We start from the raw sequence: 15,359 nt of genomic DNA on the forward strand, positions 1-15,359 counted from the left end.
ACTTCAGCTGCCCTGCGCACCAGGCAGGTGAACTGTTGCCATTTTGAACCATTTCATGTGTCTGAAGGTACAAATTCTACCTTCCCGGTGGTCCCGGAGAGCAAATGAAGTGCAATAGCCCTACCGCTCGCAAATTGAATGGCTCAGAATACCATGGCTGCAGTAAAGTAGCAGGCATAAAAGAAAGCTACAGCGAAGTTGATAGTGTGAGATTTCAAAACGTTTAAAACCATGACGAGAGAGACTGTCAACAAATACAGCAACGAGCTGCTGTTTTTATGATTGAGTTCATGTTTAAGTTCTTACTCAGCACTATCAACACTTTGTATTCAACACTTTAAAAAGCCATAAAATGTGCTTTCTTCATATTTCCATTCATATCTACAACAAGCATTGCAGCGGGATAAATGAGTGTATCCATAGGCTTGTGTTGTTATTATTAGCGGCTTGCGTCTTTTTGAATATCAAGGAATATTTCTCTCTCCTTTTTCATATGAGTAACGACATGAATTTGTGCATAAGGCAGAAATAATGCGGTGTGACTCGAGTTTTGCCATCAGCTGGAAGATTGTCCCTTTTTTGGTCAGAGTCAGTGGAGGAAAGGGAGAGCGGAAGGACTTTGAGAGGCAGACCCTCAGTCTGTTGCTCTCCCTCCTCTGAGACTGACCAGTTTCCCTTTAGTGTGGCAATTGTGATCGAATCAATGCAATATTAGCCACATTCAATGTAACATACTGAAACAAAATGAGCTGTGCCAGAGATTTTTTTGTAGGCAGAATGCATTGGAGTAGGGTTTTATTGTATTTACATACACGACTCAGCCCGTAGTCTACACAGACTGGTGCAGCATAATCGATCAGAGCTGCAGTAGGCTTATATGAAATTGACCATTGCCATATATGGATCTTTGACATTTACTTTGAACTGGACTGTGTTTACAGCATGAGCGGTCGTGAGTAGATGCGCTTGTTTTGATATTAACGTGAGAGCTGCATGTAGCCACGTGTGCACATTTGATTCATATCCTTTGCTAGTTAGTGAGTTATTAGCCCAATTATAGATCATTTGTAGCCAGCAATGGGGGAGTGATTTGCTTTCTACAATAGCACAAAACATATACATTTCGAGACAGCTTAAAAAAGATTCAGGTAAAGATCTTTTTTTTATTTAAAGGGGCAGTGTTGTGTTTGGAGACAGGCTTGAATAAGCTAAGTAGCCAGTAGGCAGAGGGTAGCATCATTTGTCTGATGCTCTGTAATAATGGTATGGGAATAATGCATTTTATTTTGTAAAGTTTCTTCTTGCATCAAACAACACATTTTCAATCACCTCCTTGTCTGAAGGACAAGAGACTGACCCCAGCAATGCAAGTAGATAAACAGGTTAAGGTTAAGCCCTGCATGGTTTTTATTTTTATTATTTTATTCTCATGGAATATAAGCCTACATTGAACACCACACATTGGCTGCTACTGTAGGCTGAATGATAGAACAGCTATTTCCATGTTATGGGATGTATTTTCTCCATTGTTTTTGATGGTAGGCCACTCTGGTAAGCCTACATTATGATCAAATAGCCACAGTTGCCTACTTGGCCACTGTTAAAACTGTAACTTAAAGCGGGTACAGACTCAGTGTTCACAGTAAATGCTCGCTGGAACTTGCACAGATTTTAACAATTGTCAAGTTTGCGCTCAGCAGACCAGAAATGTTCTCAGTGCTGAGAAAATCTATAGGGAACATTACTGACCAGGTGAAAGCTATGGTCCCTTATTGATGTCACCTGTTAAATCCACTTCAATCAGTATAGATGAAGGGGAGGAGACCAGTTAAAGAATGATTTTATATCTTCAAGACAATTGAGACATGGATTGTGTGAGGGTGAATGGGCAAGATACAATTTTGAAGTGCCTTTTGAACGGGATACGGTAGCCGGTGCCAGTTTGTGTCAAGAACTGCAACGCTGCTGTGCTTTTCACGCTCAACAGTTTCTCGTGTGTATCAAGAATGGCCCACCACCCAAAGGGCGCCCAGTCAACTTCACACGACTGCTGGAAGCATTGGAGTCAACGTGGGCCATCATACCTGTGGAACGTTTCGACACCTTGTGGGCCATGCCCCGACGAACTAAGGCTGTTCTGAGGGCAGAAAGGGGGGTGCAACTCAATATTAGGAAGGTGTTCCTCATGTTTTGTGCACTCAGTGTAGTTTGTAAGATATAGGTTGCACGCCCAATTTTTCAGTTTTTGATTTGTTAAAAAACTTTGAAATATCCAATAAATGTCGTTCCACTTCATGATTGTGTCCCACTTGTTGTTGATTCTTCACAAAAAAATACAGTTTTATATCTTTATGTTTGAAGCCTGAAATGTGGCAAAAGGTCGCAAAGTTCAAGGGGGCCGAATACTTTCGCAAGGCACTGTACCTTGATTAGTTAAGTATTCATTCCCCTGAGTCAAAACATGTTAGAAACACCTTTGGCAGCAATTACAGCTGTGAGGTTTTTTGGGGGTAAGTCTCCAAGAGCTTTTCTCTGTCAAGGTGATGGGTATATCATGGCTAGATAGCAATTTAAGTCTTGCCATAGATTACCAATCAGATTGAAGTCAAAACTGTAACTTGGCCACTCAGTGTCTTCTTGGTAAGCAACTCCAGTGTATATTTTGCTTTGTGTTGTAGGTTATTGTCCTGCTGAAAGGTGAATTTGTCTGTGCTTTGCTCCGTCACGTTTTTCATCCTGAAAACTTCCCGGTCTTTGCCGATGTTAAACATGCCCATACCTTGATGCAGCCGCTAACATGCTTGAAAATAAGGAGGCACTTATTCAGTGACGTGTTGTTGGATTTGCCCCAAACATAAGGCTTTGCATTTAGGCCAAAAAGTGTGTTCCTTTGCAGTATTACTTTAGTGCCTCGTTGCATACATATGCATGTTTGCGTGTTTCTATTCTGTATATTTTAATATTTTTCACTCTGTCATTTTAGGTCATTATTGTGGAGTCACTACAATGTTGTTGATCCATCCTCAGTTTTTGCTCATCACAGCCATTGAACTCTGTAGCTGTTTTCAAGTTTCCATTCCAGTCCTGCAGCTCAGATTAGAAGGACTTAGTCTGTGGTGTGTCTGGGTGGGTTTAATACATCATCCACAGCACAATGATTAACTTGACCATGCTTAAAGATTTTTTTCAATATCTCATTTGTTATTGTTAACCATATAACAATCACTGCCCTTTATAAGGCCTTCCCTGGTCTTGGTAGTTTAATCTGTGCTTGAAATTCAATACCTGTCTGGGGGACCTTTTTAAAGATGTTTTATGTATGGGGACAAAAGAAGGGGGCTAGTCATTCATTCACTTTCACATTATTTTTTATTGTTGTTGATCATTGACCGAAAACTACAATGAAATATATTTCAATCCCACTTTGCAACGCAACAAAATGTGAAAAAAGTTCAGGGGGGGTTGTAGACTTTCTATAGGCGCTGTAGCCTCCGCATGTAGTCTGTAGGATCTGAGATAAAGCCTCTGCGTGTAGTCTGTAGGATCTGAGATAGAGCATCTGCGTGTAGTCTGTAGGATCTGAGATAAAGCATCTGGATCTGAGATAAAGCATCTGTAGTCTGTAGGATCTGAGATAAAGCATCTGCGATAAAGTAGTCTGTAGGATCTGAGATAAAGCATCTGCTTGTAGTCTGTAGGATCTGAGATAAAGCATCTGCTTGTAGTCTGTAGGATCTGAGATAAAGCATCTGCTTGTAGTCTGTAGGATCTGAGATAAAGCATCTGCTTGTAGTCTGTAGGATCTGAGATAAAGCATCTGCTTGTAGTCTGTAGGATCTGAGATAAAGCATCTGCGTGTACAGTCATGGCCAAAAGTTGAGAATGACCCAAATATTAATTTTCACAAAGTCTGCAACCTCAGTTTGTATGACGGCAATGTGCATATACTCCAGAATGTTATGAAGAGTGATCAGATTAATTGCAATTCATTGCAAAGTCCCTCTTTGCCATGCAAATTAACTGAATCCCCCCAGAAACGTTTCTACTGCATTTCAGCCCTTCCACAAAAGGACCAGCTGACATCATGTCAGTGATTCTCTCGTTAACACAGGTGTGAGTGTTGACGAGGACAAGGCTAGAGATCACTCTGTCATGCTGATTGAGTTTGAATAACAGACTGGAACCTTCAAAAGGAGGGTGATGCTTGGAATCATTGTTCTTCCTCTGTCAACCATGGTTACCTGCAAGAAAACACATGTCGTCATCATTGCTTTCCACAAAAAGGGCTTCACAGGCAAGGATATTGCTGCCAGTAAGTCAATAAATCAACCATTTATCGGATCATCTAGAACTTCAAGGAGAGCGGTTCAATTGTTGTGAAGAAGGCTTCAGGGCGCCCAAGAAAGTGCAGCAAGCGCCAGGACCGTCTCCTAAAAATTGATTCAGCTGCGGGATCGAGGCACCACCAGTACAGAGCTTGCTCAGGAATGACAGCAGGCAGGTGTAAGTGCATCTGCACGTACAGTGAGGCGAAGACTTTTGGAGGATGGCCTAGTGTCAAGATGGGCAGCAAAAATGCCACTTCTCTCCAGGAGAAACATCAGGGACAGGCTGATATTCTGCCCGTTCCCCAGACCTGAATCCAATTGAGCACATCTGGGACATCATGTCTCGCTCCATCCACCAACATCTGCCACGTTGCACCACAGACTGTCCAGGAGTTGGTGGATGCTTTAGTCCAGGTCTGGGAGGAGATCCCTCAGGAGACCAGGAGCATGCCCAGGCGTTGTAGGGAGGTCATACAGGCACGTGGAGGCCACACACACTACTGAGCCTCATTTTGACTTGTTTTAAGGACATTACATCAAAGTAGGATCAGCCTGTAGTGTGGTTTTCCACTTTTAATTTTGAGTGTGACTCCAAATCCAGACCTCCATGGGTTGATAAATTTGATTTCCATTGATAATTTGTGTGTGATTTTGTTGTCAGCACATTCAACTATGTAAAGAAAAAGTATTTCATAAGAATATTTCATTCTTTCAGATCTGACTGCAGGATGTGTTATTTTAGTGTTCCCTTTATTTTTTTGAGCAATATATACACACACACACACACACACAGTGGGGAGAACAAGTATCGCTATTTTCTATGAACAGAGTAAGGGGTCAAGTCACACCTTTAAATGAATTTCAAAAACATGTTTTGCACACTACCTTTACAAAACGACATTACCTTAAAGTTTAGGCTTGGTGTTTTTACTTTACCTGTACAGTGTCTCACATAGAAGGTGTGAAGCACACACACACAATGCAAACAGTAACACTTTGGAGATAAAGGCAGAGGTGAGAACCACAAACAATGGTCATGAGAGTTCAGTAGCCTCTCCAAAGTTACAAGGATGAAACTTAGAACAGGAAACTGAACTAATATGAAACATAAAAATATATATATTTTCTTTAACTATGCAAGTCAGTTAAGAACAAATGCGGATGATACCGGGCCAATTGTGAGCTGCCTTAGACTATTGTGCCACTTGGGAGCCCATAGACAATAACTACTTTGGAATTATATAAAATTGAAATGACAGCGTTTAATCGCTGTGATAGTTGATAACTGAGGATGAATCAACATTGTAGTTACTCCACAATACTAAAAAAAATGACAGAGTGTAAAGAGAAAGCCTTTACATAATACAAATATTCAAAAACATGTTTTGCAATAAGGCGATAAAGTAATACTGCAAAAAAATGTGGCAAATAAATGAACTTTTTGTCCTGAATACAAAGCATTATGTTTGAGACACATCCAACACATCACTGAGTACCACGCTTCATATTTTCAAGCATGGTGATACTGTAGCTGCATCGTGTTATGGGTATGCTTGTCATCGGCAAAGACTAGGGAGGTTTTTTTTTGATAAAAAGAAATGGAATAGAGCTAAGCACAGGCAAAGTCCTAGAGGAAGATCTAGTTGTCTTTCCAACAGACACTGGAAGACAAATACTTTTTTTTTTCTCTCGCCAATTTCGTGGTATCCAATTGGTAGTTAGTCTTGTCTCATCGGTGCAACTCCCGTACGGACTCGGGAGAGGCGACGGTCACGAGCCGTGCGTCCTCCAAAACACAACCCAACCAAGCCGCACTGCTTCTTGACATAATGCCCACTTAACGCGAAAGCCAGCCACACCAATGTGTCGGAGGAAACACTGTACACCCGGTGACCATGTCAGCGTGCACTGCGCAGGAGTCGCTAGTACGCGATGGGACAGGGACATCCCTGCCGGCCAAACCCTCCCCTAACCTGGACGACGCTGGGCCAATTGTGCACCGTCCCATGTGTCTCCCATCCTCCTGCGACACAGCCTCTACTCAAACCCAGAATCTCTAGTGGCACAGCTAGCACTGCGATGCAGGGCCTTAGACCGCTGCGCCACTCAGGAGGCCCGTGCCGGAAGACAAATCCACCTTTCACCAGGACAATAACCTGAAGCTCAAGGCCAAATATACACTGGAGTTGCTTACCAAGAAGACATTGAATGTTCCTGACCTAGTTAGTTTTGACCTAAATCTGCTTGAAAATCAATGGCAACACTTGAAAATGGATGTCTAGCGTTGACCAATTTGACAGATTTTGAATATTAATTTGGAATAATAACGGGCAATCCAGGTGTGCAAAGCGCTTCGACTTACCTGGAAAGAATCACAGCTGTATTTGTGGCAAAAGTTATTCATAACGTTTGTTGAATACTTATCTAATCAAGATATATCAGGGTTTCCTTTTCCAATAATAATGCAATTTTTTTTTTATTCCTCTTTCCAATTTGACAGAGTATTCTGTGTAGCTCGTTGACAAGACAATTCCAATTAAATCCATTTTAGTCCTACTTTGTAACACAACAAAATGTGGATAAAGTCAAGGGTGTGAATACTTTCGGAAAGGCACCACATGATGGTTTTTCCTTTGTAGCCAATCACCCTGCCCGCATGGCGCTGTCTGCTCCACAGCCACTCAATGTGTGAGACAGCCAGGTCCGCTTCAGACCTCATCGCGCTCGAGTGTGTGAGCCAGACGAACGTGTGTGTGTTTTAAAACGCGTATAAGGGTACTTCTCTCAGCTGTTATTGGGAATCAGAGCTCCATCATGAGAGGAGAGCATTAGGCAGCCCAGTTTACAGCAGCCCAGGGGACTGCAGCTCTGGCTTAACACTGTACTAATGTTTGATGACTTCCATTTCGATTTGGATTTCAAATTAGAAATGGATACATCTACCTGTTAGTTTTTAACGATAATAGCAGTGTTCAAATGATACATTGACTCTTTGAAATGTCCGAAGTCTCTAAGGGGTGCCCCACATATCTTTTGACGATTGTGATTGGGGCTCATTTTTGATATTTCTAGTTGTTATACAGTGGCCCCACAATCCCCTAGCCCTGCTGTAATTCAAACCCTAATAATAGCATAGGCATTCAATATGGTTCACTAATCGCAAACCTCTCATAATACAAGACTGGTTGTTCCTGACGAGCCAGAGATGATAAACTGGCCTCTGATATTAAACTCCGGTCCTTGTGTCTTGGGCAGATAGTGACAGCGAGATCTCCAGTGGGACCGGTGATGTGTCCAAAGACTGCCCTGAGAAGATTCTGGAGTCCTGGGGTGGAATCCTCAACAGATGGTAAGACTCACACAGGGAGTGTGGCAGTCATGATGACCACAATTGGGCAATTGTAATAAAAATGTATGGAATCATTGAGTTGAGGAGGATGATGATGATGATGGATGCATGGGCACACTTTTTCCACAGTAGAGATGTAGCGTTGATAAAGATTCATAAAGCCTTCATATGCGTGACGATATAAGTCATACTGTATGTACCATATGGCTGCTCCTTTCACTGAGATTCATCCGTTGTTGATGTACACACTCTTTATGCGACTGTCATATACACGTCATCTTCTCCCTATGCTTTGTAACTAACCGTAGGGGTATCTCACAAGAGACTAAATGCAAGTCCTAACCGAAAGCTGTCGAGAACTCTTTGATTACTTGAATGAAACGCGTTCACTGTATACATTTTCCGTTCATGTGAATTGGTTTGCATTATGTGTGGTCACGTTAATAACATTATTTCAAGGGGCCTCCATTTCAGTCCTAAACACAGACCCAGGAACGCAACATTGATAATGGATATCCCCGCCCATGCCTGTACTGTAGATAGCCTTTTACCCTGATAAGAATTTGCTGCTTTTATGAAGAGTAGAACTCAATGTCTTCATATATATCAGATTCTTAACTACCTCTGTGGTGTGTGTGTGTGTGTCAGGCATGGGAATCTGTCTGTGCGGCCTAAGGGCCTGACGGCGCTGGTGAAGCCTGGGGTCCCTGAAGCCCTCAGGGCTGAGGTCTGGCAGCTCCTCTCAGGCTGCCAAAGTGACCAGGACCTGCTTGATAAATACCGCATCCTCATCACCAAGGTAAGGCGAGAAAGACACGCGCATGCGCCCGCACTGAGACACGCGCATGCGCCCGCACTGAGACACGCGCATGCGAGCACACTGAGACACACGCAAGCACACTGAGACACACGCAAGCACACTGAGACACACGCAAGCACACTGAGACACACGCAAGCACACTGAGACACACGCAAACACGATGAGACACACACAAGCACACACCTATTTATCGACATAATCTCACCCACAAAGATGTTCACTGATACTAACACCACACTCACACGCTGTGCTCAGTGAATCACATGCTTAAAGACACGCACTCGCACACGATTAGTGATTCTCACATGTATTTGAATGTACTCTCCAGTTCTGTTGTCTGAAGTGTAAAGGTTGAGAAGTTGCCTTCAAAATGGTCGCATGTTGGCTGTAATTAAAATGTAAGTGTTGCACAAATGAACACAAGAGTTAGGAAAATACTTGTACTGTATAACCATCATGCAAATTGTCATTTCGAGTGCAGAGACAATCCTTAAAGACGTTGGTGTGAAAAACATGCTCTTCAACTTGGGGTCGTGAAAGTGTAGTAATGATTTGCATCAACGTGCCCTGCAGGGAATCTCTCTCATACCTATTCCAGTAGATGCCACCTTGCAGTTGTCCCTCGTTCCCCTGGAGAGACCGAAGGACTGTCACAACAGGCCAGTAAATTAGCTCCATATAAAGAGCCGTCCGTTTTAGAATTGGAAAAACTTCATAGTCCACACAATTTGGAAATGTCATTGGCTTCACCATGACATGATTGACATTGAAACATCAGAAGCATCTCATCATCAAAGTCATTTCAGTTGAACTTGAATTTTCCCGACAATATCAGTTCAACTAGAATATGCCAGATTGTTTCGGTGCATCTTGAATTAACCGGATCATTTGAATTCAACTTGAGTTTTGCCAGATCAGTTCAGTTCAACTTGAATGTGGATGGTCTGATCCCACAGCGAGCCGAGTTGTGCCTTTAGCTAATTCTCTTATGTTTCTCTTGGAGGTATGCTGGTTCTGATGCCAAGTATGGGTGATGGCAGGAGTTTTCCCACAGTAAAAAGGCACTACTGTTGACTCTGGCACAATAACAGTCCTCGTGGTTAAATACATTTTTGGGGAGATTTGGTTTGACAAGGGGATAGGAAAGGGACATTTGGACACTCGGATTTGAGTGTCTGACAACAAGCTGTATGGCGCATTCAAAATCTGGGACTTTAGAAAAAGGTCCAACTCAAATGTAGGACTGCCTGAACACTAGACTTGAAATGCAATTAAGTTGACTATTAGCTTTAGATAAATATAGCATTTTGAATCGCTCGCTGCACAAGTACAACGTGTCTAGTATGTGGCGGAACATCAGTGATATAGTTTCACGTTTATTTCTTCAGCCTTCAGAGATGTACAGTAGTGGATCTCTGGCATCCTGACCTTTTTAATATGTGTGCTACTAGGCAGTAGCCCAGTCATTGTGTGTGACCTCCTTTTACTACACAGACCACGGTTCTATCACCCAGTGTGGGGCGTGTGGAGACCATGTGTCAGACAGAGAGGCTAATCCTATCTGCCCCACTGTTGTCCTGGCACTAAAATGCCACAACTAATGTGAAGCATCATTCTGTGTAGTCTGTCTGACAGATACACCCACATAACCCCTAACCAGGCTTACCCACAGCCCCAATTCATTCCACCTTGACTGGTCTCTGCCTAGTCTCTTATCCAACGGCTGGTAGATCATGGCACTAAATCTATTTTGGAGCAGCCATGATTTTTACTACCTTAGAGCTAATTCCAAGGGACTAATATATTTTCTTTGCATAATGACTTGTGAGGAGGAGAAGTAGGTGACAGCCCCTCACTTTGGTGTATAAAACAATACTCATTCCTTTCAGGAGAGGGTCTTAAAATACAACGCACTCCGTGATCATTTGCCTGAAATAGAGGGATTGAAGAGAGCAGGAAAATGGATCCATAAACTAAAGGTTACCGCTCGCGCATGGGGCACTATTATTATTATTATTATTATTTATTTATTTATTTTTATGCCGAATGAAACGCAACAGGCTTCTCCTTTGACATGTATTTATGCTGGGCTGTCGTAGTCTCTTGCCTGCCGGTATAAATTTACCCTCGCCTTGCGTCTTTAACCCAAAGCCTCCGTTCTCTCTCTCTCGCGCTCTCTCTCTCTCTCGCTCTCTCTGTGTGTGTGTGTGTGTGTGTGTGTGTGTGTGTGTGTGTGTGCCCAGCCGCCTTGCCTCCCACGGAGGCAGAAAATAGCAGCAGTCCAGATGAGCTCCTAAATATACCACAACACTAGCTTACGTAAAGAAGGTTATGTGACAGAATATCTTGGTGAGCGTTCACTCAATCATTGTAATTCTTTGAGTGGGCTCCCTGTCTTATTGCATGTAATGATATTGATAGACTGGGTGGCCGGTGCTATTAATAGCCAGCTAAAATCCCAGGGGAGGGGCTCGACGTCTGCGTTATTAATGGGCCGATCTCCCCTCAATGATTCTAATGCTGATTGAATCCCAAGGAATTGTGCCGCGGCTGGTTATGGGGGTATAAATCAAGGCACATTTCACTCTGCTTTCTGACGGTGACACTCATATTTGACAGTGACTCAGAATTGCACGTGACGCTAGACAAGACTACACTGGGTTGGGTTGTACTGCAGGAAAAGGGATTTCTTGGGAGGAGAGAGGGCTGTTCTCTGCTCTTGTGTATTTTCAAGTCATTTTTTGAGGCTCACAGTGAATGTTTTTGGTAGGACGTGTACAGTATAAGAAACGTTGTCCGGCAAGTTGCCGTTGACTTCATCAAAGCTAATACTCAGGTGTCTGGATTGCCACAGCAGACAAATCATGCCTTTTTTGCTCTGCAAGAATTCACATTTAAATTTTAAACTTTTGTGCCCTTATTATTATTATTTTTTTTTTTAAATAAAAAATGTACTTGGCTGAATGTCATTTTAAACAAGCGTTTTCTCCGAACATAAATGATGTTTTGGTTTGTGTGGTTCCCTGGATACCAGTTTTGATATGGTTAAGTGTCGTACCCTCTTCACTTTAACATTACATGTAGTCTGCACGCATTCACACACACTCTTCCTCGTTGTCGGTCTTCAGATTATTGCTAAATTGCAAATAACTCAGTTCCCAGTCTGTGTGGCACTTTGTTGGGAGTAGATTTTTCACAACCTTTTACTCTCCCTGTGTGATCTTTCAAAGGTGTGCTGCTGTTGAACCATGGCTTTAAAAAAAGATTGAAAGCTATTTGGAGTCTGCTCCTCAGAAAGGCACTTGCACTGTAGTGCTGCCAATTCACATTACAGTTAGAGTTCCTCTGTCGGGATCAATCAAAACCAATGACAAAAGTTGGATGGAGGTTCAAATTGGAAGTCTCGAAAAATGGTGTTGGCCTGTCTCTGAGATTGGAAGTCACTGATGTCTGTGGAAAGAAATGATTGTTTTGCCAGAATGAAGATTGATTTTTCATATTTCTTCTGTGATTGTCAGGTATTTCACGATTCACAAAACTTAAATTGACATCATTATCAATATTTCAATTATTTGCTCACTAGGCCTATTTATATCTCAAATGTACTATGATAACAATAATTGATAATTACTCTTTTTACAATTGCAGGGATGCACTATACTGATTTTTGTTTGTTTGTTTCTCTAAAGAGCCTGTATGATTGTATGAAACATGAACAACCTATTCTGCAGCTCAAGCCACAGTTGGTACAGACAGACTGTCCCAGTCCAAGGAGTAAAATCGCTCTCTTCAGAGGCTGTGCCGCTGTCAAGTCTCACCTGGATCCCACTAATGCATTCTCTTCCTCTTCTTCAGGCCCGCAATGAACAACAGTTCAGTCTTTCTGAAGGATATAATTAAATCTTCGATGAGGGACCTTTGTCTTTCTCAAGGTGCTTCAGCTCCATTTTTATGTCATATTTGGCCCGCACTCCAGCGAGCTCTGCAGTGGCATTTAGTGAGTCTCTGCAATCAAAGGTAGCATCAGGAGTGTAGAGTCGGACTAGAATTAATCAGACACCCACGCGTGGTAACCCACAGACAATGCTGTACAAATGTACACTGGGGGTGGGGGGGGGGGGGGGATGAGCTGCCATGGAAACACGCTTGGATTTGAGTTCATTCTACTTGTGATGCTCTTCCGTGCCCATATTCTGTTTGTCTGATTTAGACCCTTCTAATGTGATGCTCCCAGATACTGGCTTGACTTTGCTGGTCTTTGAACTCATTTATCATTTTGTTGTTACTATGGTAATAAGACATTATTCATGATTAACTTTGACAGGCTGTATTAATTTGTCCCATTTCGGCTATCACATTGCTGCAAATTGGTTTGGAGGGTGACAGAGCTAAGCGCCTATTGATTGGTCTCCAAAAATGCTAATCCTAAAATGCTAACTAATAAACCGTTCTCAAATTGCCTACTTCCCTGGTCAATAGACTACTTGCTAGATTAGGTTTTAAGATAATTCCACAGGGTAGTCTAGTGGTTAGAGCGTTGGACTAGTATCCGGAAGGTTGCAAGTTCAAACCCCCGAGCTGACAAGGTACAAATCTGTCGTTCTGCCCCTGAACAGGCAGTTAACCCACTGTTCCTAGGCCGTCATTGAAAATAAGAATTTGTTCTTAACTGACTTGCTTAGTTAAATAAAGATCAAATTAAAAAAAATGTTTAAAAAAAAATGGTTACTGTACTCAATTGCGCCAAGAGCAGTGTTCATACGGTCAGGTGTTTTCCAGGTCTGGAAAAGTTTTGAGAAACATATGGAAATTTATTTAATCATTTCTGTCAATGTAGTTTATTTAGGCACAGTTTGTAAATATTTTATCAATCAGATAAAAATCGAAATATCAGCCAGGATCGGAATGACACTGGCACATCTGTAGTGCGAGACGAGTGGCCTTTGCTCAAGGAAAGAGAGACAGTCGTACATTGCAGCAGCAGGTAGGCCTGGCCTATAACATATGATAGAGATCTTTCGGTTATACAAAGTTGATTTACTTTTTTGAATGATTCATTTAAACAATTATTTTTTGACAAAACGTACGATTCACTTTGCATTGTATTAGTTGGGATTGGTTTCAATCGCGTTGAATCAAAATCATTTGTGAATTGTGAACATACATTTTAGGAATGAAGATTAGATGTAGCCTTTCTTTTGGATTAGGCGATGCGATTTCAAAACTTATTTTGTAGATACAATGCATTCGGAAAGTATTCAGACCCCTTTCCCCTTTAAAAAAAAATATGTTACAGCCTTATTCTTAAATGGATAAACATTTTTAAAAAAACTCAACAATCTACACACAATACCAATAATAAAAGTGAAAAGAGGTTTTTAGATTTTTTTTGGCAAAATACAAAACAGATATTTTATTTACCGAAGTATTCAGACCCTTTGCTATGAGACTCGAAATGGAGCTCAGGTGCATCCTGATCATCCTTGAGATGTTAATACAACTTAACCTGTGGTAAATTCATTTAGTTGGACATTATTTGGAAAGGCGCACATCTGTCTATATAAGGTCCAACAGTTGACAGTGCATGTCAGAGAAAAAAACAACAAGCCATGAGGTCGAAGGAATTGTCCGTAGAGCTCCGAGACAGGATTGTGTCGAGGCACAGATATGGGGAAGGGTACCACAAATTGTCTGCAGTATTGAAGGTCACCCAAAACAGTGGCCTCCATCATTCTTATAAATGGAAGAATATTGGAAACACCATGACTCTTTCTAGAGCTGGCCGCACGGCCAAACAGCAATCGGTCAGGGAGGTGACCAAGAACCTGATGGTCACTCTGACAGAGCTCCAGAGTTCCTCTGTGGAGATGGGAGAACCTTCCAGAAGGATAACCATATCTGCAGCACTCCACCAATCAGGCCTTTATGGTAGTGGCCAGATGGCAGCCAATCCTCCGTAAAAGGCACATGACCAGTCCGCTTGGAGTTTGTCAAAAGGCACTTAAAGACTCTCAGACCATGAGAAACAAGATTCTCAGGTCTGATGAAACCATATTAAATTCTTTGGCCTGAATGCATCTGGAGGAAACCTGGCACCATCCCTACGGTGAAGCATGGTGGTGGCAGCATCATGCTGTGGGGATGTTTTTAAGCGGCAGGGACTGGGAGTTTAATCAGGATCGAGGCAAAGATGAACGGAGCAAAGTATAGAGAGATCTTTGATGGAAACCTGCTCCAGAGCTCTCAGGACCTCAGACTATGGCACAGGTTCACCTTCCAACAGGGCAACAACACTAAGCACACAGCCTAGACAATGCAGGAGGGGCTTCGGGACAAGTCTTTTGAATGTCCTTGAGTGGCCCAGCCAGAGCCCGGATTTGAACCCAATCGAACATCTCTGGAGAGACTTGAAAATAGCTGCAGTGATGCTCCCCCATCCAACCTAACAGCTTGAGAGGATCTGCAGAGAAGAATGGAAGAAATACTTATGTAAATATTTCATTTTTTAATACATTTGCAAAAATGTCTAAAAACCTGTTTTTGCTTTGTCATTATGGGGTATTGTGTGTAGATTGATGAGGGAAAAATAGCAATGTAATCAATTTTAGAATAAGGCTGTAACATAATAAAGTGGAAAAAGTTAATGGGTCTGTATACTTTCCAAATGCGCTGTACTTCCAGTTGATTTGGGCATCCAATGTATGGGACATTGTGACTTAATAGATTCTAGTCAGTCTGCAAAGTAAACACTTCTAAGGTAGCTAGGATTATTATGAGTAAACTAGAAAAGTTACATTTCCTGAACATTTGTGGGCTTGCGTCAAACTCAGTCAAAATATTTGTTGCCTACCATCGCCATTTG

At 42.1% G+C, this 15,359-nt stretch overlaps 1 protein-coding gene across 6 annotated transcripts in view; it reads left to right on the forward strand.

Annotated features, from left to right (window-relative positions):
• Nucleotides 1–15,359, forward strand: part of rabgap1l (RAB GTPase activating protein 1-like) — a 173,854-nt gene that overhangs the window by 54,927 nt on the left and 103,568 nt on the right. For all 6 annotated transcript variants that reach the window (XM_064934787.1, XM_064934793.1, XM_064934791.1 and 3 more), the window contains 2 exons: nt 7,584–7,677; nt 8,326–8,476. In XM_064934787.1, the coding sequence (XP_064790859.1) occupies nt 7,584–7,677; nt 8,326–8,476 (245 nt within the window). The remainder of the gene's footprint in view (nt 1–7,583; nt 7,678–8,325; nt 8,477–15,359) is intronic.

Source organism: Oncorhynchus masou, chromosome 24 (assembly GCF_036934945.1).
Source record: "Oncorhynchus masou masou isolate Uvic2021 chromosome 24, UVic_Omas_1.1, whole genome shotgun sequence".
NCBI lineage: Eukaryota > Metazoa > Chordata > Actinopteri > Salmoniformes > Salmonidae > Oncorhynchus > Oncorhynchus masou.